Here is a 21,690-nt window from a genome sequence, read left to right as displayed (position 1 = left end):
TTCCTATTCTCAGGATGCTATCTGAGAAATACGGGGGGTGGGGTGGGGAGGGGAACAGTGTGGTGGGGCATTCAGCAGGAGGGCAGTAGCCACCCTCCCTCTATGCTCTCTCTCCCTAAGGAAGGGCTCTGCCAGCTGGGAGGGCAGTGTCCAAGCCCTTCTGGGATACCAGTGTGAGTGTTGGTTTGAGAAATCATTCCAGAATGTGCTTTTCCCTCTTTTCCCTGCCCACTTTACCTCAAGTTTAATAAATATGGTTGTACTTTTCTTATTATGAAATAAATGTCTGTAACTGCTGTACACTGCTATAAACTTGTTAAAGAAAAATAATCTGCATGTGGGCTCCCAGCCATTGAGTTATTGTAATCCTATCTCAGTCTATGGGGAAGAGGTCTAGGAACACGAGAAGCCTTCCCTCTGTGTCTTCCCCGCTGCTTCCACCTGTGCTTTGCAGTGCTTTAGCCTGAGGACCAAAGCCCCACCGGGCCGCTAGTCATGTGTCTTTTATAGTCCAGAGGCCTCGGTTGGTGGAGAGTAGCTTGTGAGTCAGGGTTGTCCTGGGGCGGGGTCTCCATTTCAGACACACTGATGAAATAGTTCCTGCCACGGCCCACAGAGCTCACTTGGAGAGTGTTTCCCAGTTTTAGGTTGTGGGTAGCCAGGCAAGACCAGGTGACGTCGATAGACAACAACAGAACAACTTACAATGGCATCGGTGATCTCTGAGACCTTGTGTCTTTGCTTCGCCATGGAATCCAGTCAGCTTGAAAACCGGCGTTTCAAGATTTCTTTTAGTTCTCAGCCCTGCCTATAGTGAGGAGGAAGTAAGAGCTGGGGACTTAAGACATTTGAGTTCACAAAATTGTTTGACTGTAAAAGAATGGAGCCTCTCCAGTCCTTTTGGGAGATGACTTACTCCATTTTTTTTTTTTTAGTTTCTTTGCCCCTATCCATCTTGAACTTTTGGTTTCCATTGAGAAAGTTCTCCATCGCCACCCTCTGCCCTCCCAGGAAGTGAATGCACTCATGGTCTTTGGGGCCTCCCAACAAGAGACCCCTTTCTGCACTGGAAGCCTCCACACCTTGCTCTTTTCTTTGTTGCTGCTGTGTTAAAATAATTGGAAAGATTTTTGTGCCACATGGGAAACTTTTCTTTTTTAAGAAAAGCGTAGTGACGAAAAAATTACTAATGAAAATGTGTACGTGTCTGTACGTGCAACATAAAAATCCAGTAGCACCAAGGAGCTCTTTTGGTCCCTGTAAAACTGCAAATTGATGTATTAATTATAAATAAAGAACACAGTGACTGATCAGTCTGCAACTTTATTCTTTGTACACAGTATGGGCGAAGTGAGAGCAAAAGGCTTTCACTCACTCCTACCCTCATTCCAGGAACTTTCAAAAAAGAACTCCCAAGACTACAAGGGTTCCCACGGCACTAGCACAAGCTGCACTGCATTTGGTTTCTAGAATGAAGTTCAAGACCCTGTAAAAGATGGCCTTAAAAGTGACTGGGGTGAACGGGTCTGGTTCAGCCTCTCACCAGCCTGAGAATGAGAGGGGTCCCCACTTGCCACAGGAAACAGCCAGAAGCTGAACCTGTGCTGGTCATGACACGTCTGGCTTGATACCAGAACCCATATGACTCATTCCTCCCCAAAACTAAGCTGTGACTCACAAGGGCTGGACTTCTTAGGATTTTATTCAACAGACCTCTTGGGGAAAACTTAGGCTGAAATACTTTTTAAATGACTGATGCAAACAACTTCACAAATACACATACAAATGTTTGAATAGTGTCACTAAGTAACATGGCATATAAATATGTATCCAGAGTAACATTTACATATGGGCCATAATAGCAAGCATACCATTAACAAAACAATGAAGGAACTTCACCTGTTCAGAAATCCATGGGAGGAGGAGCCATACCAACCCCTTGACCCTTGAGGCCATAGGTCCAGTCATGGCAGAACCACTGCAGAGCTGCTTGCCAGACAACCACCATAGGCACTGCAGGTTTGTGGGAAAAGCCTATCAAAAATGTATTGCGGGTCCCACCCTTTTCTGTAATCTGGTGGATCCAAGGGTTTCTGTCTCTAGCAAGTACTTAGAGGATGCTAGCCCGGTGGCTGCCAAAACCTGCCCCAGCTAACCTGGATCTCAGCAGTGAGCTCTGGCAGTGACAGCAGCTCCAGTTTTGCCTGTTTCTAAAAGGTGGTGTAGAGGTGGGAGAGAATACTCACTCAGTTTAAAATACATGCATGACGGAAAGCAAAAAAGGTAGGTGCACAGCCGTGCACCATCCATAATCTGTGTCCTCGAGATTTTAATACTGTCTCCAAAACCCTGGCTGGTCAAAACTGGAATTTCACTGAGCCAGCAGCCATTCCAGAAAACCTGATGGCCTCAACACAAGCGCCGATAAGCAGCCTTATTCCACTGGGGAATCCTTGGCGGGAATCCAGGGGAGGTGGGCCCCACCTGGAGCTCTAACCTGAAAGCCTGCACTGCTGTAAGCTGCCAGCATCGCCTCCCTCAGGAAATGCAGTGCTCTGCTGCCCTCAGAGTCACAAGCCCTGGGGGCCTGCAGTGCCCACGTTACATCTTGGCAGACCTAATAGATAAAGAAATCCTGGTAACTTGCCAGACTGAAGCAGTGCACTCCAGTGCAAAGCTCACTGAACTGGGAGGTGAAATATTTTTAAATTCTAGTTTTTGACCTGTTCCTGGCTAAGAATTTCTGGGTTTAGGCATTTTGCCCCTCTCTCTGAAAGGAATCAATTTGTGATCTCTAGGGTCCCTTGCCACGCAAACTTGAGTTATATTAAAAAATGCTATAAAATCCGTGGTATAAAATCGAGTTCTCGATCAGATCAGGAAGTCTAGGGAACTGGGCCTGAGGCACTTGAACCTTGAGCTCTGGCTCTGGTGGGTGAGAAGGGATTTCTTTTGTTTTCTCACCACAAGGGCTGCACTGGCCCTACAACCCAGGGCCCCTCCCAAGTCCCAACCCCTGACCACCGCCCCTGACTTTAAAAGGTGGGCACAGTGCCTGCAGTGGCTTCCTTTTGGAAAGAGCAGACACTGAACCTAGAGACAAAAGGCCAGGGACACATGAGGATATTTAGCATCCTCCTAACCCTCTAGCCACACTCCCACCTCTGTCCTTCACCACCACCTCACAGCTTATCTCTGATACACGCAATAATAAATAAGACATTTGCACATAAGGGTGATTAGGCCAGTTCCCCTCTCCCCTTCATATAAAAAGCATTAAATACAGTTTCAAAATAAAATACAAAGAGCAAAAAAGGGCCTGATCTTCGGACCACCTGTTCTCCACGGGAGAATGAAATCTACACATCCCTCTCGGACCTGCCTGGGAGATTGAGGGGCCCTACTGGCACCACAGGGCCTGGTGCTGTCTCGGGTAACAGCAAGAGAGGCCCAGGCTACGCCCCAAACCCTGGGAGCTGAGAATCGGTGGCGTGTCCACGGAGGACAACTCACTTTCAGAGGGGGCAGTAACACAGACCAACCGCCCAGTGCCCCAGGCTGGCGCTGGACCAAGAATGTTCCCACCGCTTTCACTGTGTGGGTAACAAGCCCTCTGAGTAGGAGGGCCTAAAGAAAAAAGTGCTAATCCCTTTATGACCCCGGTCCCGAAGGCGTGGCGGTGGCCCAGGACGGGTGCGCTGTCCCCTGGGCCAGCCCGGGCAGCTGGCGCAGCGGGACTGGGCCCCACCACTCCGGCCCCTGCTCAGCCCCAGCCCACCGCCTGGGCCTCTGAGAGGCCAAGGATACCAATTTGGACCCCACCGCCAGCAGCCTGGGAGCCAAGAGCCCCGCCCGCGCCCGCTGGCGTGTGAGGCCGCATAGAACTGGGCCCCCGGCCAGGGCGAAAGGCCAGCGCGTCCTTCCTGACTTCCCTGCTCCCCACCTTCAGCCCTAATACTGTCAGCACCCCCACCCCGGCCTGGCAGCACTGAGCCCTGGGGCGCGGCCGGGAGCATTCGCTGTGAACAGTGAAGAGGCGCTTTGGCTTTTCGGGAAGCTTGAAGCACCGCACTAAGAGCGCCAGGGCTTGGTGCGAGTGAGCTCTGGAGATGCACGGACTAGCTGGGACAGCAGTGTCGCGCCACCCCAGCCCCAACCCTGGCCCAGCCCGGCCAGCGGGGGGTTAAGGGGACCAGTGCCTGACATCAGGGTCTCTCAGCCCAAGGGCCAGGCCAGCGCAGGGCGAGTGCTATGCCCGACACACTGCGCCGGGTTTAAGGTCCGCGCCGCCGTCCCGCGCTGCCGGGGCGGGTGGCCCGAAGCCCTCGTGGCCGTAGCAACGCAGTGCCGCCTCCTCGTAGGCCTCCAGGATGGTCTGGCGCTCCTCCGGGGTGAAGTCCATGGAGAAGGGGTGCACCTGCAGAATGTGTCGCTTGATGGTGCTCACCTTGAGCGTGGCCAGCGCGCCCCCACACACCATGCACACCAGGCCGCGCCGGCTGCCGTCGTAGTCCATCAAGTACTCGCCCCGCCAGCGCGGCTGATAGTTGCGCCGCTGCTCCCGGCTGCGTGGCGGCGGCGGTGGGGGAGGTGGCGGCGGCGGCAGTGGCAGCGGCGGGAAGGCCAGCCCCCCGGGCTCCTGGCCATCATCTTCATCCTCCTCTTCCTCGGCGGGCCGCTCCGAAGATGCTCCAGGGGACTGCGGCGCGTCGCCTGCAGAGGAACAAAGGGCTGCCTTGGAACAAGTGGCAGAAATCAGGCCCAGTCCCTGCTCTCCATTGATCTTCCGGCCCCATCCTCCCATCTCTCTCTGCAGCCTTCCACTCTCACCACCCTTCCCTCCGAGCCCTGCCCTCTCCCTCGCCAGCGGCTTTGGCCCTCCACAGGCTCACCCCACCACTCCTCCTCTGGCTCCGCCTCCTCTGCCCCTCCCCCCTCCTCAGAGGCTGAGGCTGTGCTGGGGGCGACAGGGCCGCTGGGGGACTCCGGGCTGGGCAGCCCCAGGGCCAGCAGGTGGGCGGCCTTCTCGCTCCACTCCTGGGCGATGAGGGCCTTGACTGGCCCGCTGAGGCTGTTGGAGCCCGGGTGGCGCTGGCGGATGTGTCGCTTGATGGTGCTCATCTTGAGCGAGGCCAGTGCGCCCCCGCACACCATGCACACCAGGCCGCGCCGGCAGCCGTCCAGCTCCATGAGGTACTCCAGCCGCCAGCGCTCCTGGTAGTGGCGGCGATGGTCTCGGCCCCTCCTCGGCCGGCCCGGGATGCCCGCCCTCTCGCCCTCGCCCTCGCCCTCCTCCTCCTGCTCTGCCGGCCCGGGCCTCTCAGGCGCCCAGCCAGCCTCTTCCTTTACGTCTGGGGGGCTGAGATCCTGAGAGGAGGGGGCTCCAGCAGCGGGGGCGGAGTCCCGGCTCTTTCTGGTCAGGTCCTGGGGGACGAGGTCATCGTCTGTTGGGGAAGGGGTGAAGAAGGGCTCAGCCTGCTGGCTGGGTTGCCCTCACCCACACAAGAGGGTTCCATCCTTGCTCCTCACCCCAACCCCAAGCTAGCCGGCCCCATCCAGAGAGAGAGAGAGAGAGAGGGAGGGAGGGAGGGAGGGGGAGTTGTGTGTCTGTGTGTAAAGGGAAAATAGGCCTGCCGCCGCCTTCAACCAAAGGCCCTGCCTCCCAATTTTGGTTCAGCTCCCATGCTGCGGCGCTAATATTAAAGGGATCTCAGCCCTGGGACAGCCTCGCACCTGGTGAGGGCTGGGTGAGCTCGGACAGAGCTTCAGGCTGGTCACCCCAGGCCTGCAGCAGGGCACTGCGCTGGGGGCCACTGAGCCCTAGGGAGCTGGGGTGCACCTCCAGCACGTGAGCACGGATGTCGTCCAAGTGCAGGCTGGGCAGTGCCCGGCCGCAGGCCATGCACACCAGACGATTCCCCCGTGGGTCGTAGTCCATGAGGCACTCGGCCCGGAACCAGTTCTGCAGGGACTCCTTCAGCCTCCGCTCCAGGCGCCGGGCCCCCAGCCCCCTGCTGCCCCCAGCCCTTCGGGAGGCTGCGAGGAGGCGGCGGCGGCGAGGTGCCACTGGGCCCCCTCGGACCCCTCGCCGCTGGCGCCGGCAGCCCCCACCAGCTGGGGCTTTGCCTGAAAGGGTTGGAGGGAAGGAACTGAGTCTGTGGCCCTCTGGGGAGTCCCCCACCACAACCAGGCGCTCCACACACGGCCTCTCCCACTCATCCGACTCAGGTGCCACAGCTGGTCTTTGCCTGTCTTTTCCTCTCCTCTCACATCTTCTGTTTTGTTTTTTAGACAGAAACTCATACTGCCTAGACTGGTTTCAAACTCCCTACCCAGGCAAAGGGTACTGTAGGTACTGATGCTCCTGCCTCCACTTTCCTGGTAGTAGGGTTACAGGCAAGTGCCACCACGTGCACTCCTTTCATCTTAACCCTCCTTCCTAATCTTCCTGTTCACTCAAAGTCTCACCCAAGCCCCTCTAAACCCAGATTTTAGCCCCTTCTCTGAGCTTTCTTGCTCCAACACCACACCCCACTTCCCTCACCAACTCACAGCCCCTCAACCTTCCCCTTCTCCCACTTCTTGCTCCTTTTACTACACTGTCCAGGCCTCATGGGTGCTGGAAATACACCCACACCACTATCCCTCTCACTCAACAGTAAGGACTCCACCCAAAAAAAGGAGCAGAGACTTGTTTAAAAAAAAAAAAAAAAAGTTGCCCCTCTCTCTAAACCGCATTACACTCAAGCCCCTGGCTCTCCATATTCTGTATTACCTGAGCCCTTGGGCGGGCAAGCCTGAAGGTTGGCCCCCTCCTCCTCCTCTTCATCTTCTTCCTCCTCCTCCTCAGCCCCCGGGGCCCCTAGGCTCTCAGCCTCACCACAGGCCCCCAGCCCGAGATGGGCAGCCCAGCTGTTGCTGATGGCTTCTTTCTCCCGGGGAGTCCAGTGGAGAGAGTAGGGGTGCTTCTGGCGGATGTGCCTCTTGATGGTGCTGAGCTTGAGGGTGGCCAGGGAGCTGCCGCACACCATGCACACCATGCCGTGCCGCGACGGGATGAAGTCCATCAGGTACTCCAGCCGCCAGTGGTCGTGGTAGTAGCGCCGGTGGTCCCGGCCCGGGATTCGACTCTTCCCGGGCCTTGAGGCCCGAGCCTCACAATGGTCTGAGTATTTCCTGCCTGAAGACGCTGGTCCCCTGGCCCTGGGGGAGGGGAGGGGGGTACTTCCCCAGGACCCCAAGGCACCCCCTTCCAGCTGAAGAGCTTGTCCTGAAGAAGGGAAAAGGGAGACAGGTTCTCAATCTCCGCATTTCCAGGGAAAGGAGCATTTCCAGGGAAAGGGCCGAAAGCTTTGATTTGGAAGCTTGAGAAAGGGGGTGGGGGAGGGGAGCTTAGGGTAAGGAAGGGATGGCCGGACCAATGAACGGGACCTGGGTGCTCAGGGAGTTAGAACGCCCATACAAAGAGCAGGGACCCAGTGAGAGCTTAAGAACAAAAGGACGTGGGTACCATTCAAGCTCGCTGCAGACCTTAACAACAAGGTGGAGGCCAGGATAGCCAGAAAGGAGCAAGCAGCAGGGAGAGAGGAGGAACAAAGGGGGTGTCTGTCTGCGGCCAGATCTGTGCACAAGACCCACTCACCTGGGGCTCCACCAGGAGGGCCCCAACCAAAGGTTATCTCCCTTTTCCCAATAATGCCTCAAATACACTGTCCTGTAAATGCCAGTTTAGGGATGGGGTGTGAACTGTCAGGTCTTCCGCTGGAGGGACACCTAACACACAGCTGTCAACATCCCCAAAGAAAGGAGTTTCTCAGGCCTGAACTTCCCCAGTATCTGTGGGGGGGGATGCCCAATGACCCCAAAACGGGAAGGTAGGAGGGCCACCAGAGTGATGACTCAACATACTGCAGATTGGGGAGCAACCACCACCCACCAAACATAGTAAATCTTTCTAGACATTTATCTCATCAGTGCTGGCAGGGACTTGGTTACTGCCCAGCCATTGGAAAGAAGAGAACCTCTGGGGCCCCACCAACCCAATAATGTTCCTTCACTTGGCCAAAGAGACGCCCTCCGGGGCTTGCTGACCATTTTTTATTTAGAAAATGGTCGTCTGGCCGCAAAGACTAAACCTGCAGCTTCGCAGGTTCTGGTTCTCTCACTACAGAATCCTCAGGTCAGACAAATAAAAGACAGAATCAGAGAGGGTTCTTATCCCTGTGTGGAATTTTCTCATTTTTTTTAAAAAGTAGAGCTATAGAAACAAACAAACAAACCACTAGATCCAAGATCTGGCTTCACTGGTGACTTGCTCAGTGACCTTTGGTAGGTCACGTCCGCTCTCAGGGCCTAAGCGCCTTTGTCTGTCTGCAAAGGCACTGACTGGATAGCTAGCATCCTTCCAGTGCAGAAGCCATATAAGTCTGAGGCAGACTGGCCCTTTAAGAGCAGGAAGAAAAAAAAGAGAAGAAAAAGGAGGAGCTGAGATTCTTTAAAAACAAAAGGGGATGGGGACTTAAGGAGAGGGGAGCTGGGCGGGTAGAAAACAGTCAGTCTCCTTACTCAGGACGGAACCTCCAATGATCTAAAGGCAATGAACTCTGCAGTAGGGAGACAGGAAAAAAAAAAAAAAAAAAAAGCAGCTGGCTTTGAGGGCCAACTAGGGACCGGCGGGTCCTGGCAGAGCTGACAAATGGGGGCCAAACGCGACAGCGCACCAGCAGGAGGGGGCATCCACCTTAGTGTGCGAACCCATCCCTTACTTAAGACCTTTCCGATGTGGGGGACGACAGAGGGGGGCCCCAGGGCGCAGGCTGTGCTTTTCTTTCCCTTAGCGCAACCATGAAGGGAAGAGTTCCCGTCGCCAGTCTCCAGCAAGGCCACGCAGGAAAGGGACGGCACACCCGAGAACGGTGGAATCCCGAGCTATGCTATTCTGGGGAAAGCCTCAGAAGGGGACAAGGGGGCTGGGCGGCCTTTGAAAAAAAAGACCACTTCGAAGTGTGAAAGAGAAAGAACAGGAACCGCAAGTTCCAGAGCCTCGACCCCTACGTCGCTGGCCCCTCCAAAGCGGGAGCCGCGGGGCCCTTTAAGGAGCAGGGATCCGCCCCAGCCCGGCGGGCAGACCCCGCTACGGGCGGGGGGCACCCCGCGGGCCTTGCAACCGCGCTCCGCGCCCACCAGGTGGCGCCCCCAGCCGCCCGGCACACGTCCCCCGCTTTGTTCGGTGGCCGAGAGGGGCCCGGAGCCGCAGCCCTCCCCTCCCCTCCCCTCCCCCATGCCGGGGCCCCCACCCTGGGCTGTCGGCCCCAGCTCTTACCGCCGTCGTCCTCCTCGGGCTCCGCGCCGCCGTTAGCTGATGCGGGCGGCAGCCGTCGGCCCCGTGCCGAGGCCACTGCGGGCCCGGGGCCGCCCCTGCCGCCGCCGCCGCCGCCGCTCCGGCTCCGGTGGTCCCCGCCGGGCTCCATGCGCTGCACTGCGGAGCGGGGGCCCCGGGGCGGCCGGGCGCGGGGCCGCGGAGCCAGCGGCGGCGCGCGCGAGGCGCTCGGTGCGCGGGTCCCCCGGGCGCGGGGCGCATTCACGGGCGGCCGGCCGCACGGACGGCTGACTGCTCGCTCGGCGGCGCGGGCTGGACCGGGGTGGGGATTCCTGTCTGGGGCCCCTGGGGCTCCTTTAAGGGCTCCTGGGTAAATTTAAAGGGGCCGCGCGCAATTTCCTCCTGCCAGCTCGCGGGGGGCTGGCGCGGGGAAGGCGGGAGGTGGCGAGTCCGCAGCGGGCGCTCGTTACGGACGCGGAGAGCACGGACCTCAGCGCCCTCGCTGGCCCGCCCGGCCGCGTCCGCAGCTGCAGCTCTGGCTCGTAAAGAGTCGCCGAGGTGTCCAGGGGCGTCCGCGTCCAGTCCGCTGCGAAGCGCTTCAGCCACCGCCCCCTCGGGGAATCTTCGCGCGCGCCTTTCCGCAGCCAGTTAGAAGGGGACCGCCCGGTGCGGCGGTCAGGATCCCGTCCCCGAGGTGCCTCCTCGTCCTCCCGCACAAGCTGGGCGCGGGCCCCGAGCGGACGCGCCTGGCAGGGGCCCCAGATGGCCGCGGCCCCGCGGAGAGGGTGGAGCCGTGGGGGCTGCCGCGCCCCCTCCCGCGGGAGCCTGGGGCTAGCGCTGGCAGCTCGGGCTTCTACCGGGGAGGGGCGGCGAGGCGAGGCTTCCCCGGAGCCGGCCCGAGTGAGGGCGGCGGCCGCGAAAGCCTAAGCCCGGGAGAGGGGCGCTCAGAGGACTGGAAGGGAGCGGCTGCAGCCAGCGTTAGGAAGCGAAGGTGGCCCCGGGCTAGAAGCCGGAAAGAGAGGGAGGCTGCGGCGGTGATTCAGACTCCTTCCCCCGCAGGCCTATAGGTGCCGGGTGAGGCTGTCCGCTCAGCCCCGGGGCTCCTACGTAGGACGAAGGGGCAAAGAAGACTGACCCCATTCAGGATGGTGGGCACCTGAAGACGCGCGCCCCTAGGCTGGGAACCCCTGGGACGAATTCTGGATACGGGCCCGGGGACATCTCCAGGTCCCCGGCTTCGGGAAAACCTAGAAAAGGGACCTCGCGAGGTTGTGGGATCCAGGCAGCCTGGGGTCCTGCCAGGACCAGCTGGAGAAGCAGGTGGTCGCCCATAACAAAGCGGAGGCCTGGGGATCCAAATTACAGGATGCCGGGGAGACCATGAGGGTCTTATTATCTAGAAGTGGGTTTTATTCCCTCCCTGCTGGCTGAGGGGTGGGGGGAAGGCACACAAGAGTCAGTCAAAGAAGTCACCGTTCACGGAATCGTCCTCAGACTGTGCGCTACAAGCACTGACTCTCTGGATAAGCAGTGAATAAGACTGCTAGTACGGTCGGTAACTTAGACATCCTCAGCCTATAAAAAGGAAACAGTTACAGTCGCTTGGCAGTAAGGAAACTATTAAATTACTCGACACACAGAAAACCATTCCCCGAAGTGTATATGCGGAGAGGACAGGAACTAAAATTTCTGAAGTGCTAAAAGGCGCTGTCAATGTGGAAATCCACCCTCCTGCCTCCTAGATGACTTGGGAGAGACTTCACCATGGGGGAAGTCCCTGCACACGGCTCTGCTCTCCCGTGACTGGCTACCCTTCATTTTACCCCTTGGGCTCAGCAGGGCCACATCCTCATGGAATGAATGCTGGGTGCACCGTGAGGTAGAAGGTTGCTAAGCCCAGAAACACAAAGAAAATGACAAGGCATCGGCCTTTACGTGCTCCTGTGTAAAACTTAGAAAGGAAAAAGAGGCCAAGGGTTATGGTGCAAACCTCTAATCCCAGCACTTGGAGGCAGAGGCAGACAAATCTCTGTGAGTTGATAATTAGCCTGGTCTACATAGCAAGTTTAAAACACAGAGAGAGAGAGAGCGGGGGCGGGGGGGGGGGGGGAGAAAGGGTGTGATGGCATACGGCACTCTGGAAACTGAGGCAGGGTGATGATTAGATGTCAGCTCCAGGTTCTATCCCCAGAACGTTTTTTAAGTAAGGGAATAAAACATTCCAAAGCAATCTAGTGACCTAAGTGAGTGAGTCTGTTTTTCTAAGACCTCATACTTCATCTAGTTTAGTTTCTAGCTATAGGGATCCCCTAGTTCAGAGCCACCAACTGCAAAACACTTTGGAATCTATCTGGTATTATTTGTTTGCTGTTTTCTTTTCTTTCTTTTTGAGGCAGCGTTCCTCTGTGTAACCTTGGCTGTCCTGGACTCACTTTGTAGACCAGGCTGGCCTCGAACTCACAGAAATCCTCTTGTCTCTGCCTCCCTAAGTGCTAGGATTACAGGCATGTGCCACACCCGGCTTCCAGTATTATTTCTAAAAGGCAATCTTGTTACCAGAAGAAAGATATCACAGCCACTTGGAACTATTTTTAAGTTGCCAGCCCTCACCCACACTCTGCAGTCTTAGTCTCAGGAAGGGCCCCAAGACTCCACAATTTGCAAGCATTTTCCATCCATAGCTTAGTCCTCACAGCCAACCCATAAATCTGGAGCTTGCTGTTAAGATGAAAAAGCAGAGTCTCTAAGACAGACACTGGTTCATTTAGGCATGCTAGCACATGCCTTTAATCCCAGCACTTAAGAAGCAGAGGCAAGTGGTCCTCTGTGACTTCCAGGCCAGCCTGGTCTACAAAGTAGGTTCCAGGACAGCCAGGGCTGTTACACAGACAGAGAGACCCTGTTAAAAAAAGAAAAGAAAAGACAGGGGCAAGTAGGTTTTGTGAGTTTTTGGCCAGCCAGGAGTACACAGTGAGTTCCAGGATTGCTTAGGATACATAGAAAATGAGACCTTGCCTCAAAAAAGGAAAAAGGAAAAAAAAAATCCTAAAATCATCTATTGATTCCTTTGCTTCATCACCTAGTTAGAAAGTATCACCTGAAGCCATCACTCAAGAGGCTGAGGCAGGAGAATTACCACAAGCCTTGAACTGACAAAATTCTGCCGAGAGAGAGAGAGAGAGAGAGAGAGAGAGAGAGAGAGAGAGAAAGAAGAAGAAGAAGAAGAAGAAGGAGGAGGAGGAGGAGGAGGAGGAGGAGGAGGAGAAAAGAAAAAGGAGAGAGAGAAAGAGAGAGAGAGAGATCTAAACCTCTAAAGCGCTTTCTTTCCAAGTGTAAGGATGTGCGTTTGATGCCCTCAACATCCGCATTTAAACACTCCATACGTGAGGGTGTTGCTTCTAGTCAGGGTGCTGGTGAAACAGAAATAGGTAGTTTCTTGGGGCTCCCTGGCCTGCCAACATCGCTTTGGTCAGTTTCAGGATAACAGGAGATCTTGTCTCAAAGGAGGGAGGGTGCCTCCCTCATGCACATGTGCACCACACACGAAGGAACAAAAATACAAACATATGAAAGGTTTAAAACATAATGCCCAGCCGGGCGGTGGTGGTGCACGCCTTTAATCCCAGCACTTGGGAGGCAGATGCAGGTGGATCTCTTAAATTCCAGCCTGGTCTACAGAGGGAGTTCCAGGACAGCCAAACAGCTAAACAGAAAACCTCTGTCTTGAAAAACTGGGGGGGGGGGGGGGGTGGGGGGGGGGTGAGGGGGGGGGCAGAGAAAAGAAGACATTTCTAGTGGACACAGTAGCAGAGGAGCGGAGACAAGGGCGGAAGGGTTTGAGAACAGAATTATGAGGGCTGCCTGGTGAGTTCCAGGCTACCCAGGGCTACAGTACACACCCATTGCAAAAATAAAATAAAGCAAAGGGAGGAAATAAATTTCAAGCCATATGTGGTGGGCATCCGTAATGTCAGCAAGTCAGAGGCAAAGGGAAGAGGATCTCAAGTTTGAGGCAAGCATGAAAAAGGTATAAAGGGAAGGGAAGGAAGGCGGGGAAAGGAGAAAAGAGAAAAGGAAGAGACGGAGAGAGGAAAGGAATAGGAAATTTTAAAATAATACAATTTTATAAGGGAAAGAAAAACATTTTAATTGGCCCTTTTTTATGTAAAATTTTGTTTTGTTTTGTTTTTCGACACGGGGTTTCTCTGTGTAGCCTTGGCTATGCTGGACTTACTTTGTAGACGAGGCTGGCCCTGAATTCACAGCGATCCATCTGCCTCTGCCTCCCAAGTGCTGGGATTAAAGGTATGTGCCACCACACCTGGCTATATAAAAAACTTTTAATTATTTTTATGTGTATGGATGTTTTGCCTACATATATGTCCAAGAACTATGTGAGCGTCTGGGGCCAAAAGAGGCCAGAAGATGGCACTGGGTCCTCTGAACTGGAACTACACATGTGAGCCACCATGTGGATGCTACCAATTGAATGTGTTTCTTCTGGAAAAGCAGCCAGTGCCCTTATCCACTAAGCCATCTCTCCAGTCCTTCTTTAACCCTTTAAAATGCTTTTGTTTGTTTCTTTCTTTCTTCTGATTATTAAAAAGACATAAATATTTCATGAGTCCCTGAAAGCATGGTGGGTTCTCAGCTTCTGGCACCACTGGGATACCAGAGTTGGTTGTAGTTTAGGGTCATAATGTCCAAGAAGAGCCACTAATCCAGGAAGACATCCAAGGGATGGTGTGGCTTGAACAAACCCTGAACAGACCAGGAGGCATTGCCAGGAGGAGAAAGGGACAGCAAGTTCTGCTGCCCAATGCCAGGTCAGCTGGAGTGAAAGAGAAACAAGTGGAAGAACAGAAAAGGCCAGAGAACTGAGCCTCAGGGGCTGCCTTGGAAGTCCAGTTTGTCCTGGAGGCCCCAGAAGACTGAACTTCAGGAGGCAGCCAGGAGGACAGCAGAGGGAGGTTACAGAGCAACACACCTGGTGGCCTTTAGAGCAGGCAGCGAGAGCAGCAAGAGACTTCAGTCACCAACACAACAGTACCAGTGAGGGCAGGGCTTGAGGAGGCCACAGCACGTGGTAGTGCAATCAGCACTACACACAGGAGGGGATGGACTGGAAAATGAGATGCTACCTGTGTCTGCCCATCACCCCTGCAATGGATGCTGGAAGAAGGTAACTATTTATTAGCCACATGGCTTACCTGGAAGCTGCTCACACCCAGAGTTGGTCCTTCTGCCCAGTTTCTACCAAGCGTCTCCCAGAGGCTTGCAGTGACTTTGGCTTGAGCCTTATTAAGAAGGTAGAGCCTGGGAGCAGGTGAGCTGGCCCTGCCCTGAGGAAACAGGAGCGGGTGAGCTGGCCCTGCCATGATGACACAGGAGCAGGAGAGCGAACCCTGCCCTGAGGACAAGGGAGGGGGCCCTGATCCAGGGCTCTGAGTGGACCTCACCCCAACATCTACTCCATGTATGACCTGCTGGAACACATGAAGGGGCCAGACCTGCAGATTCAAAGATTAAGAATCTCCTTGACACACGGCAACAACGGGATATCCGAAAGCAGTCCCAGTGAGGATCTGGTAACAATAGTGTAGGCCTCAAACCAGACCCATGACTCGTAGCATTTGAAAGTAAACATATGTGGACAAAAGGCTACACTGTGTGATACACTACAGCTTCTGTGACAAGATCTTTTGTTTGTCTGTTGGCTTTATTTTTCTGAGGGGAGGAGAGGGATTTTGGTGTATAACGTGTAAATCATAGACGTTCAATAAAAGAAAAAAATTTTTTAATTTAAAAAAATCAGGTAGAGCTGATTCTGGGTGTGGTGGCGCATGCCTTTGATCCCAGGCAGAGGCACGCTGATCTCTGTGAGTTCGAGGCCAGCCTGGCCTACTAAGTGAATCCAGGACAGCCAAGGCTACACAGAGAAACCCTGACTAGAAGGAGGAGGAGGCAGAGGAGAAGAAGAGGAAGAGGACGAGAAAGGGGAAAGGAAAGGGGAAGGGACAGAGATGAAGAAGATAGTTGGCCTTGAGGCCACCCAACGCCACATGGTGGAGAGACGAGAAAGAAAGTTAAGTGAGAAGGTTGCGTACAATAAAGAAAGGCAGAATAGTGAAGACGAGCAGCCTGATGTGAGCAGCCTGGGCTGCCACCTGAGGCCATAGTGAAGCCCCAGCCTGTGCTGCTGCTGAGGGCTGTGTCTGGGTAGGCAGCCATGCAGCAGCAGGGGTCTGTGTTGATGTCCATGGGTCATATCACCACCAAAGGCCAAGCGGATGTCCCTGGTCTGAGCTGCCTCCTTGGGCCATATTGATGGCCAAGGGCTGTGCAAAGCTGACCCCGCCCCTCACTGACATGGTACTCAAGGGAGTGGCCCCTGCACCTCACCTGAGCAGCACAGTAGTGCTGGCCCTGGTGGTGGGAATGTAGGTGAGCTGGCCCCAAGGGTGTGACCTTGCAGGTTGCTGCATTGGGTGAGCTAACCAGGGCAGTGGTAGAGAGCTTGCCCCAGTGGCATGGGTGCCAGAGAGCTGGTGGGCTGACCAACTCAGCTACTACTGGGGCCCAGATCGAGGCATTTGGCTTGGCTCACCCCAACATCTACTGCTGGATAAAAAGAAAGGGCCAGTCCTCCAGAGAGAAAACTGCAGGATCTCCATGACACAGGGCAACAACTGGATATCCCAGAGGAGTCCCAGTGAGGATCCAGTTTTGACAGGCTTCGAACCAGACAAATGGCTCAAAGCAATGAACATTTGTGAACAAAGAATTGTGGACAAAAGGGTATACTGTGTGACACACTACAGCTTCCACTACAACAAGATGCTATTTTGTTTTATTTAGCTTCACTTATTCTTTGTTAAATTTTTCTTTCTCATGATTGCTTCAGCAGCACATACACTAAAAGTGGAACGATACAGAGAAGATTAGCATGGTCCCTGTGCAGGAATGACATGCAAATCCAGGAAGCATTCTATATTTTTTAAAATTTAGTTTTCTTTTGCAGGAGAAGTTGCAAGGTTGGAGGGTGGATATGAAGGGGCAGGGAGGTGAGTGGGATTGGGGTGCATGATGGGAAATTCACAAAGAACCAATAAAAAGTTGTTTTGTTTTGTTTTGTTTTGAAGAAGGAGGTAGAGATGGGCACAGTAGAGCACATTTGTAATCCCAGCACTTTAGAGGTAGACGCAAACGAATCAGAAGCCAAATGTCAAACTGGTGAGGTGGCTCTGGGTGACTTGCCACACAAGCATGACGACCCAAGTCTGATTCCCCAGAGCCCATGAAAATCAGGTTTGGAGACGCTAATATGTAAACCTGCTACACTCCCATGGCAAGGTGGAAGGGGAAGAAGGAGAACCCTGAGGGCTCCTGCGCCAGACTCTTGTTTTGCTAGTTTGTTTGTTTTCTGAGACAGGGTTTCTCTGTGTAGCCGTGGCTGTCCAGGAACTCTCTCTGTAGACCAGACTGGCCTCGAACTCACAGATCCACCTGCCTCTGCCTCTTGAGTGCTGGGATCCAAGGCCTGCGCTACCATGCCCAATGAGCCAGCCTGATGTATGAAGCATTCATTAACAAATAAGAAAAGCTTGCCTCAACCCAGGCTGAGGGTGGTGGCCCAGGCCAGCCAGGACTACAAAAGAAACCCTGTCTCAAAAAAAAAAAAAAAGAAAAGAAAAGAAAAGCTTGTCCCAAAACAAGGTGGGAAGCTGGGCGCATCAGGAGGCAGAGGCAGGTGGATTGCTGTGAGTTCAAGGCCAGCCTAGTCTACAAAGTGAGTCCAGGAGAGCCAAGGCTACACAGAGAGACCCTGTCTCAAAAAGCAAAACAAAAAAGACTTAATAAATAAATAAGTCTTTAAAAACAAGAGCCAGTCATGGTAGCGCATGCCTTTAATCTCAGCACTTGGGAAGCAGAGACATGTGAATCTCTGAGCTTAAAGCCAGCCTGGTCTAGACAGTGAGTTCCAGAACAGCCAGGACTACATAGAGAAATTCTGTCTCAGAAAAAAAAAAAATCAACCATCCAATTTCCTCCCCCTCCCTTTAGATAGGTAGATAGATAGATAGATAGATAGATAGATAGATAGATAGATAGATAGATATCACCTAGCTATCTATATTTTTTAAGACAAGGTTTCTCTGTGTAGGCCTGGCTGGCCTGGAACTCACTCTGTAGAACAGACTAAGAGATGACTTTCTTCTGCCTCCTGAGTGCTGAGATTAAAGGCATGTACCACCATAACCTAGACCCTGTAGGTAGGCTTTGAACGTTTCCAAACTTACTTTATTTGGGGTTCTTTATGCTTACACCTCTCTTCCACCCCACCTACCCTAGATAGGAGAGAAAAGAGGTTAATGGGAACAGAAGTAGACCTTTCTAGATTCAGTTCCTTGGAGCAATTCCAATGGTGCAGTCAACAGGATTTTAGCAGACCCATTAAACAGCAAACCAGCAACTCAGCAAAGGTGACTGCAACCTGCAGCAGCCGGAACCCAGAACCTCGATGCGTTCTCTGGAGCAGTTCTCTCTAGGAGCATCTTGAAGGAGAGTAATGAACAGCCAATACTAAAAAAAAAAAAAAAAAAGCTTCTTGTTTCAGGCCATAAATATATCCTGTCAGAATCCGTATCGGATGTTTATCAGTTGGCAAAGACCATGCCCCCGCAAGAGGCAGTTCCTCTAGTGGACAAACATCGCTTGTTCTCTCACAAGTCTGTTTCCAGCAGAAAAGCATGGCACACAAAGCCTGTTTCATATGCCACACTTGGGATTGAAACAAAAACATGTTTACACCCACTACAAATCTAGCCTCTCTTTTATTATTTGATTTTATGTGTATGAGTGTTTTGCCTGTATGTGTGTGCCTAGTGCCCTCAGCGGCCAGAAAAGAGCACCCGACTGCCTAGAACTGGAATAGCGGACAGTTGCGAGCTGCCATGAGGATGCCGGGATCCGAATCTGACTCCAGGGGCTCTTAACCACTAAGCCATCTCTCTGGCACAATTTTTCATTCATTTTTTTCTAGTGTCTTTATCTTTAATGTGCATGAACGTATTGCCTGCACTTATGTATGTGCGCTATGCGGGTGCCTACGGGTGGTTGTAAGCCACCACGAAGTGATGGGAGGCAGGGCCCTGAGAGAGCGCCAGTTAAGAAGGTGCCCTGAGGAATGATGGGAGGCAGGTCCCTGCGAGGGCGCCAGTTAAGAAGGTGCCCTGAGGAATGATGGGAGGCAGGTCCCTGCGAGGGCGCCAGTTAAGAAGGTGCCCTGAGGAATGATGGGAGGCAGGTCCCTGCGAGGGCACCAGTTAAGAAGGTGCCCTGAACTGCTGAGCCACCTCTCCAGCTCCCGGCGTTCACTACACTTTAAAAAAATTGGTATCACTCTGCCTGTAAATTAAAAAAAAAAGTATTTTAGTTTTGAGTTCATGAAAGTGTTCCTTGCACGTGTGCACCACGTGTATGCAGAATCCTTGCGGGCCAGAAGAGGGCACCAGAACCCGTAGAATTGGGGTTGCAGAGGCCTTAGTCACTATGTGGGTGCTGGGAACCAAAAAAACCAACCTAGGTGTTCTGCAAGAGCAGCAAGTCTTCTTGGTTTGTTTGTGGTTTTGGAGACAGGCTCTCACTTTGTGGCTCTGGCTGTCCTGGAGTTCACTATGTAGATCAGACTGGCCCCAAACTCACCGAGGTCCCCCTGCATCTGCTTCTGAGCCACCATTCCTGGCTGAAGCATCTGCTCTTGCCCCATAAGTGGTGTCATTTTAGATTTCAAATTCTAGAACTGTGAGATGATTCAGGCAGTAAGGTGACTTACAGCCGCACCTGACACCCGGAGTTCAGCCCTCAAGACCCTTGTGCAGGAAGGAGAGAATTAGCTTCTCCAAATGGTCCTCTAACCTTCACTTTATAGTGCGTAGCACTCCCAACCCCCACAGGCAAAATTAATAAATCTAATTTTTAAAAAAATAGTTCAAGTCCATTCATGACTACACGGCAAGTTCAAGCCCAGTCAGGGCTACCTAAGATCATCTCAAAAAAAAAAAAAAAAAAAATCTTTAAATAATAAAACGTAGAGCTGTGTGTGGTGGTGCAGGCCTTTTTTTTTTTTTTTTTTTTTTTTTTTTTTTTTTTTTTTTTCCTTTCTTTTTTTGTTTTTTGTTTTGTTTTTTTTTGTTTTTCGAGACAAGGTTTCTCGGTGTAGCCTTGACTGTCCTGGACTCCCTTTGTAGTCTAGGCTGGCCTCGAACTCACAGTGATCCACCTGCCTCTGCCTCCCAAGTGCTGGGATTAAAGGCGTGGTGCCACCATTCCCGGCTGGTGCAGGCCTTTAATTACAGCACTCAGGGAGGCAGAGTCAGGAGGATCTTTGTGAGTTCTAGGCCAGTCTGGTCTACAAAGTGAGTCCAGGACAGTCAAGGCTACACAGAGAAACCCTGACTCAAGAAAACAAAACAAAAACAAAAAGCAAACCACCGAAATACTATAAGAATATGTTTTCGTTTTACTCCCAGGCGTGGGGGCACGGGGCTGCTTCACAGCAGCTGACTGTAATTTGCCCAGTGCTCTAGCAGAGGCGTGATTTTGCCAGCTGCAGATAGTTTCTGCGATTGTGTGGATGCTGGAGACTTTTCAGAGGGTATATAAATGCTAGGGCCCCAATAGGTGTGTTGTTGGTTGGCTATCAGTGGTTCTTGGTCGCAGGTTGCTAAGTAGTCCTGCAGAAAGAAAGAAAGAAAAAAGAAGACAGTATTATAACTATAAGGACAAGCCCTTTTCAGACCCCTGACTTTATTCAGGGATACTTTTCCTTTTTTCTCTGTATCTAGTGTTAAGGGGTTGAAAGGGAAGAGGGAAAAGGGGGTGGAGAGGGCAGAAGAAAGAACCCACAAAGTAGCAAATGCTGGATACACTCATTCACTCAATAAAAATACATAGGGTATTGTGCTGGGCCACACTCATAGCTATTCTGGGCCCCAGTTGGATTACTGTACATTTGGAAATTTTCCAGATGGGCCTGGGATGGGAGCTCTGGGGCTATAAGGACTGTATAGGGCAAAGATTCTCAGCCTGTGGCAAGGATCCTTTTGGGACTCTAAGGACTCTTTCACAAGGGTCAACTAGGATCACTAGAAAACATAGATATTTACATCATATTTCATTACAGTTATGAAGTAGAAACAAAAATAATCTTATGTTTGGGGGGGTCACTAGAGCATGAGGAACTGCATTGGAGGGTCACAGCGTTAGGAAGGTGGAGAGCCATTGGTCCAGGGGGTGGAGTGGGAGAAGCCATTACATCACAGATCTGATGCTCAGTCTCCAAGTGAAGGAGAGATAAACATGGGTTTTGTTTAGATCACAAGTGGGGGATGAGAAAAAGACTTGTGAGAGAGCGGGTGATGTTTATCCCCTTAGAAGCTGAACCACCATTGTGGGAAAGATTGGTTATTAACCAGCTGAAAAACATCCTTGAACAAATGCTGAGAGGAGGTATAAATGTGAGCCAAAAACAAGAGGCGTGGCCTTTGGAGACTTGGGAGTTTTGCCTGTTGATTGCTCCACTTGAGGATGCTCCTACAGAGAACTGCTCGAGGGAAGGCTTCGGGGCTCCAGGCTCCGGCTGAGGTTCTGGATTCTGGTTGCTCCAGGTTCCAGCAGAAGAAATCCTGCTGATTACACCAGGAAACTCGTTACTCGGAACTGATATCCTTACAGTTTCATTATTGTATTCTTTAATCTTCTTTTCCTATTATTTAGGTTAGTTGGATTATGAGTGAGGTACTCTTGGTTAATAAGTTCATAATAAGAGCCGGGCGTGGTGGCGCATGCCTTTAATCCCAGCACTTGGGAGGCAGAGGCAGGTGGATCTTTGTGAGTTCAAGGCCAGCCTGGTCTACAAGTGAGTCCAGGACAGCGAAGGCTACACAGAGAATCCCTGTCTCGAAAAATCAAAAATAAATCAGTTCATAATAAAATATATTTGTTAAGAAAATTGAGCCTACCTCCAAGTTACATCAATGCATATGTATTTCCTAGGTTTGTGTCATCTTCCAGTAATCTTAAATTTGCTACAGGTAAGGCAAAGCAGTTCAGAGTATTTCTCTTCCCAGTTCTGACCATACTTTAAATTAGCCTGTTTCCTTCCATCAGTTTCTTTCTTTTTAATTTCAATTTATTATAATTTATTCAAATTACATCCCAATTGTTATCGCCTTGCTCGTATCTTTCCATTCCCACCCTCCCTCTTCTGCCTTACTTCCCTCCCCTAGACCTCCGACAGAAGGAGACCTCTCGCCCCACCACATGACCACAGCCAATCAGGTCTCATCTGGATAGCATGCTTCATCGGT

General features: G+C 52.6%; 2 protein-coding genes and 1 non-coding gene across 3 annotated transcripts in view; 1 reads left to right on the top strand and 2 right to left on the bottom strand.

Moving 5' to 3' along the window:
* Window positions 1–21,690, bottom strand: part of Macrod1 (mono-ADP ribosylhydrolase 1) — an 899,697-nt gene that overhangs the window by 527,258 nt on the left and 350,749 nt on the right. The window lies entirely within an intron of this gene.
* On the bottom strand, window positions 3,906–9,470 carry Zfta (zinc finger translocation associated). Its single transcript, XM_051146039.1, has 5 exons — window positions 9,323–9,470; window positions 6,776–7,270; window positions 5,734–6,126; window positions 4,893–5,444; window positions 3,906–4,713 (listed from the first exon to the last, which is right to left on the bottom strand). The coding sequence occupies exons 1-5, from the start codon at window positions 9,468–9,470 to the stop codon at window positions 4,250–4,252; spliced, it is 2,052 nt and encodes a 683-aa protein (XP_051001996.1). The 3' UTR covers window positions 3,906–4,249.
* LOC127190260 (U6 spliceosomal RNA) lies at window positions 16,215–16,317 on the top strand. Its single transcript, XR_007830756.1, has one exon. It is a non-coding gene; the product is annotated as a U6 spliceosomal RNA (small nuclear RNA).

The sequence above is a fragment of the Acomys russatus genome, chromosome 5 (genome assembly GCF_903995435.1).
Source record: "Acomys russatus chromosome 5, mAcoRus1.1, whole genome shotgun sequence".
Lineage (NCBI taxonomy): Eukaryota > Metazoa > Chordata > Mammalia > Rodentia > Muridae > Acomys > Acomys russatus.
The sequence above is the reverse complement of the archived record's forward strand: the minus strand, read 5'-3'. Positions and strand labels throughout refer to the sequence as shown.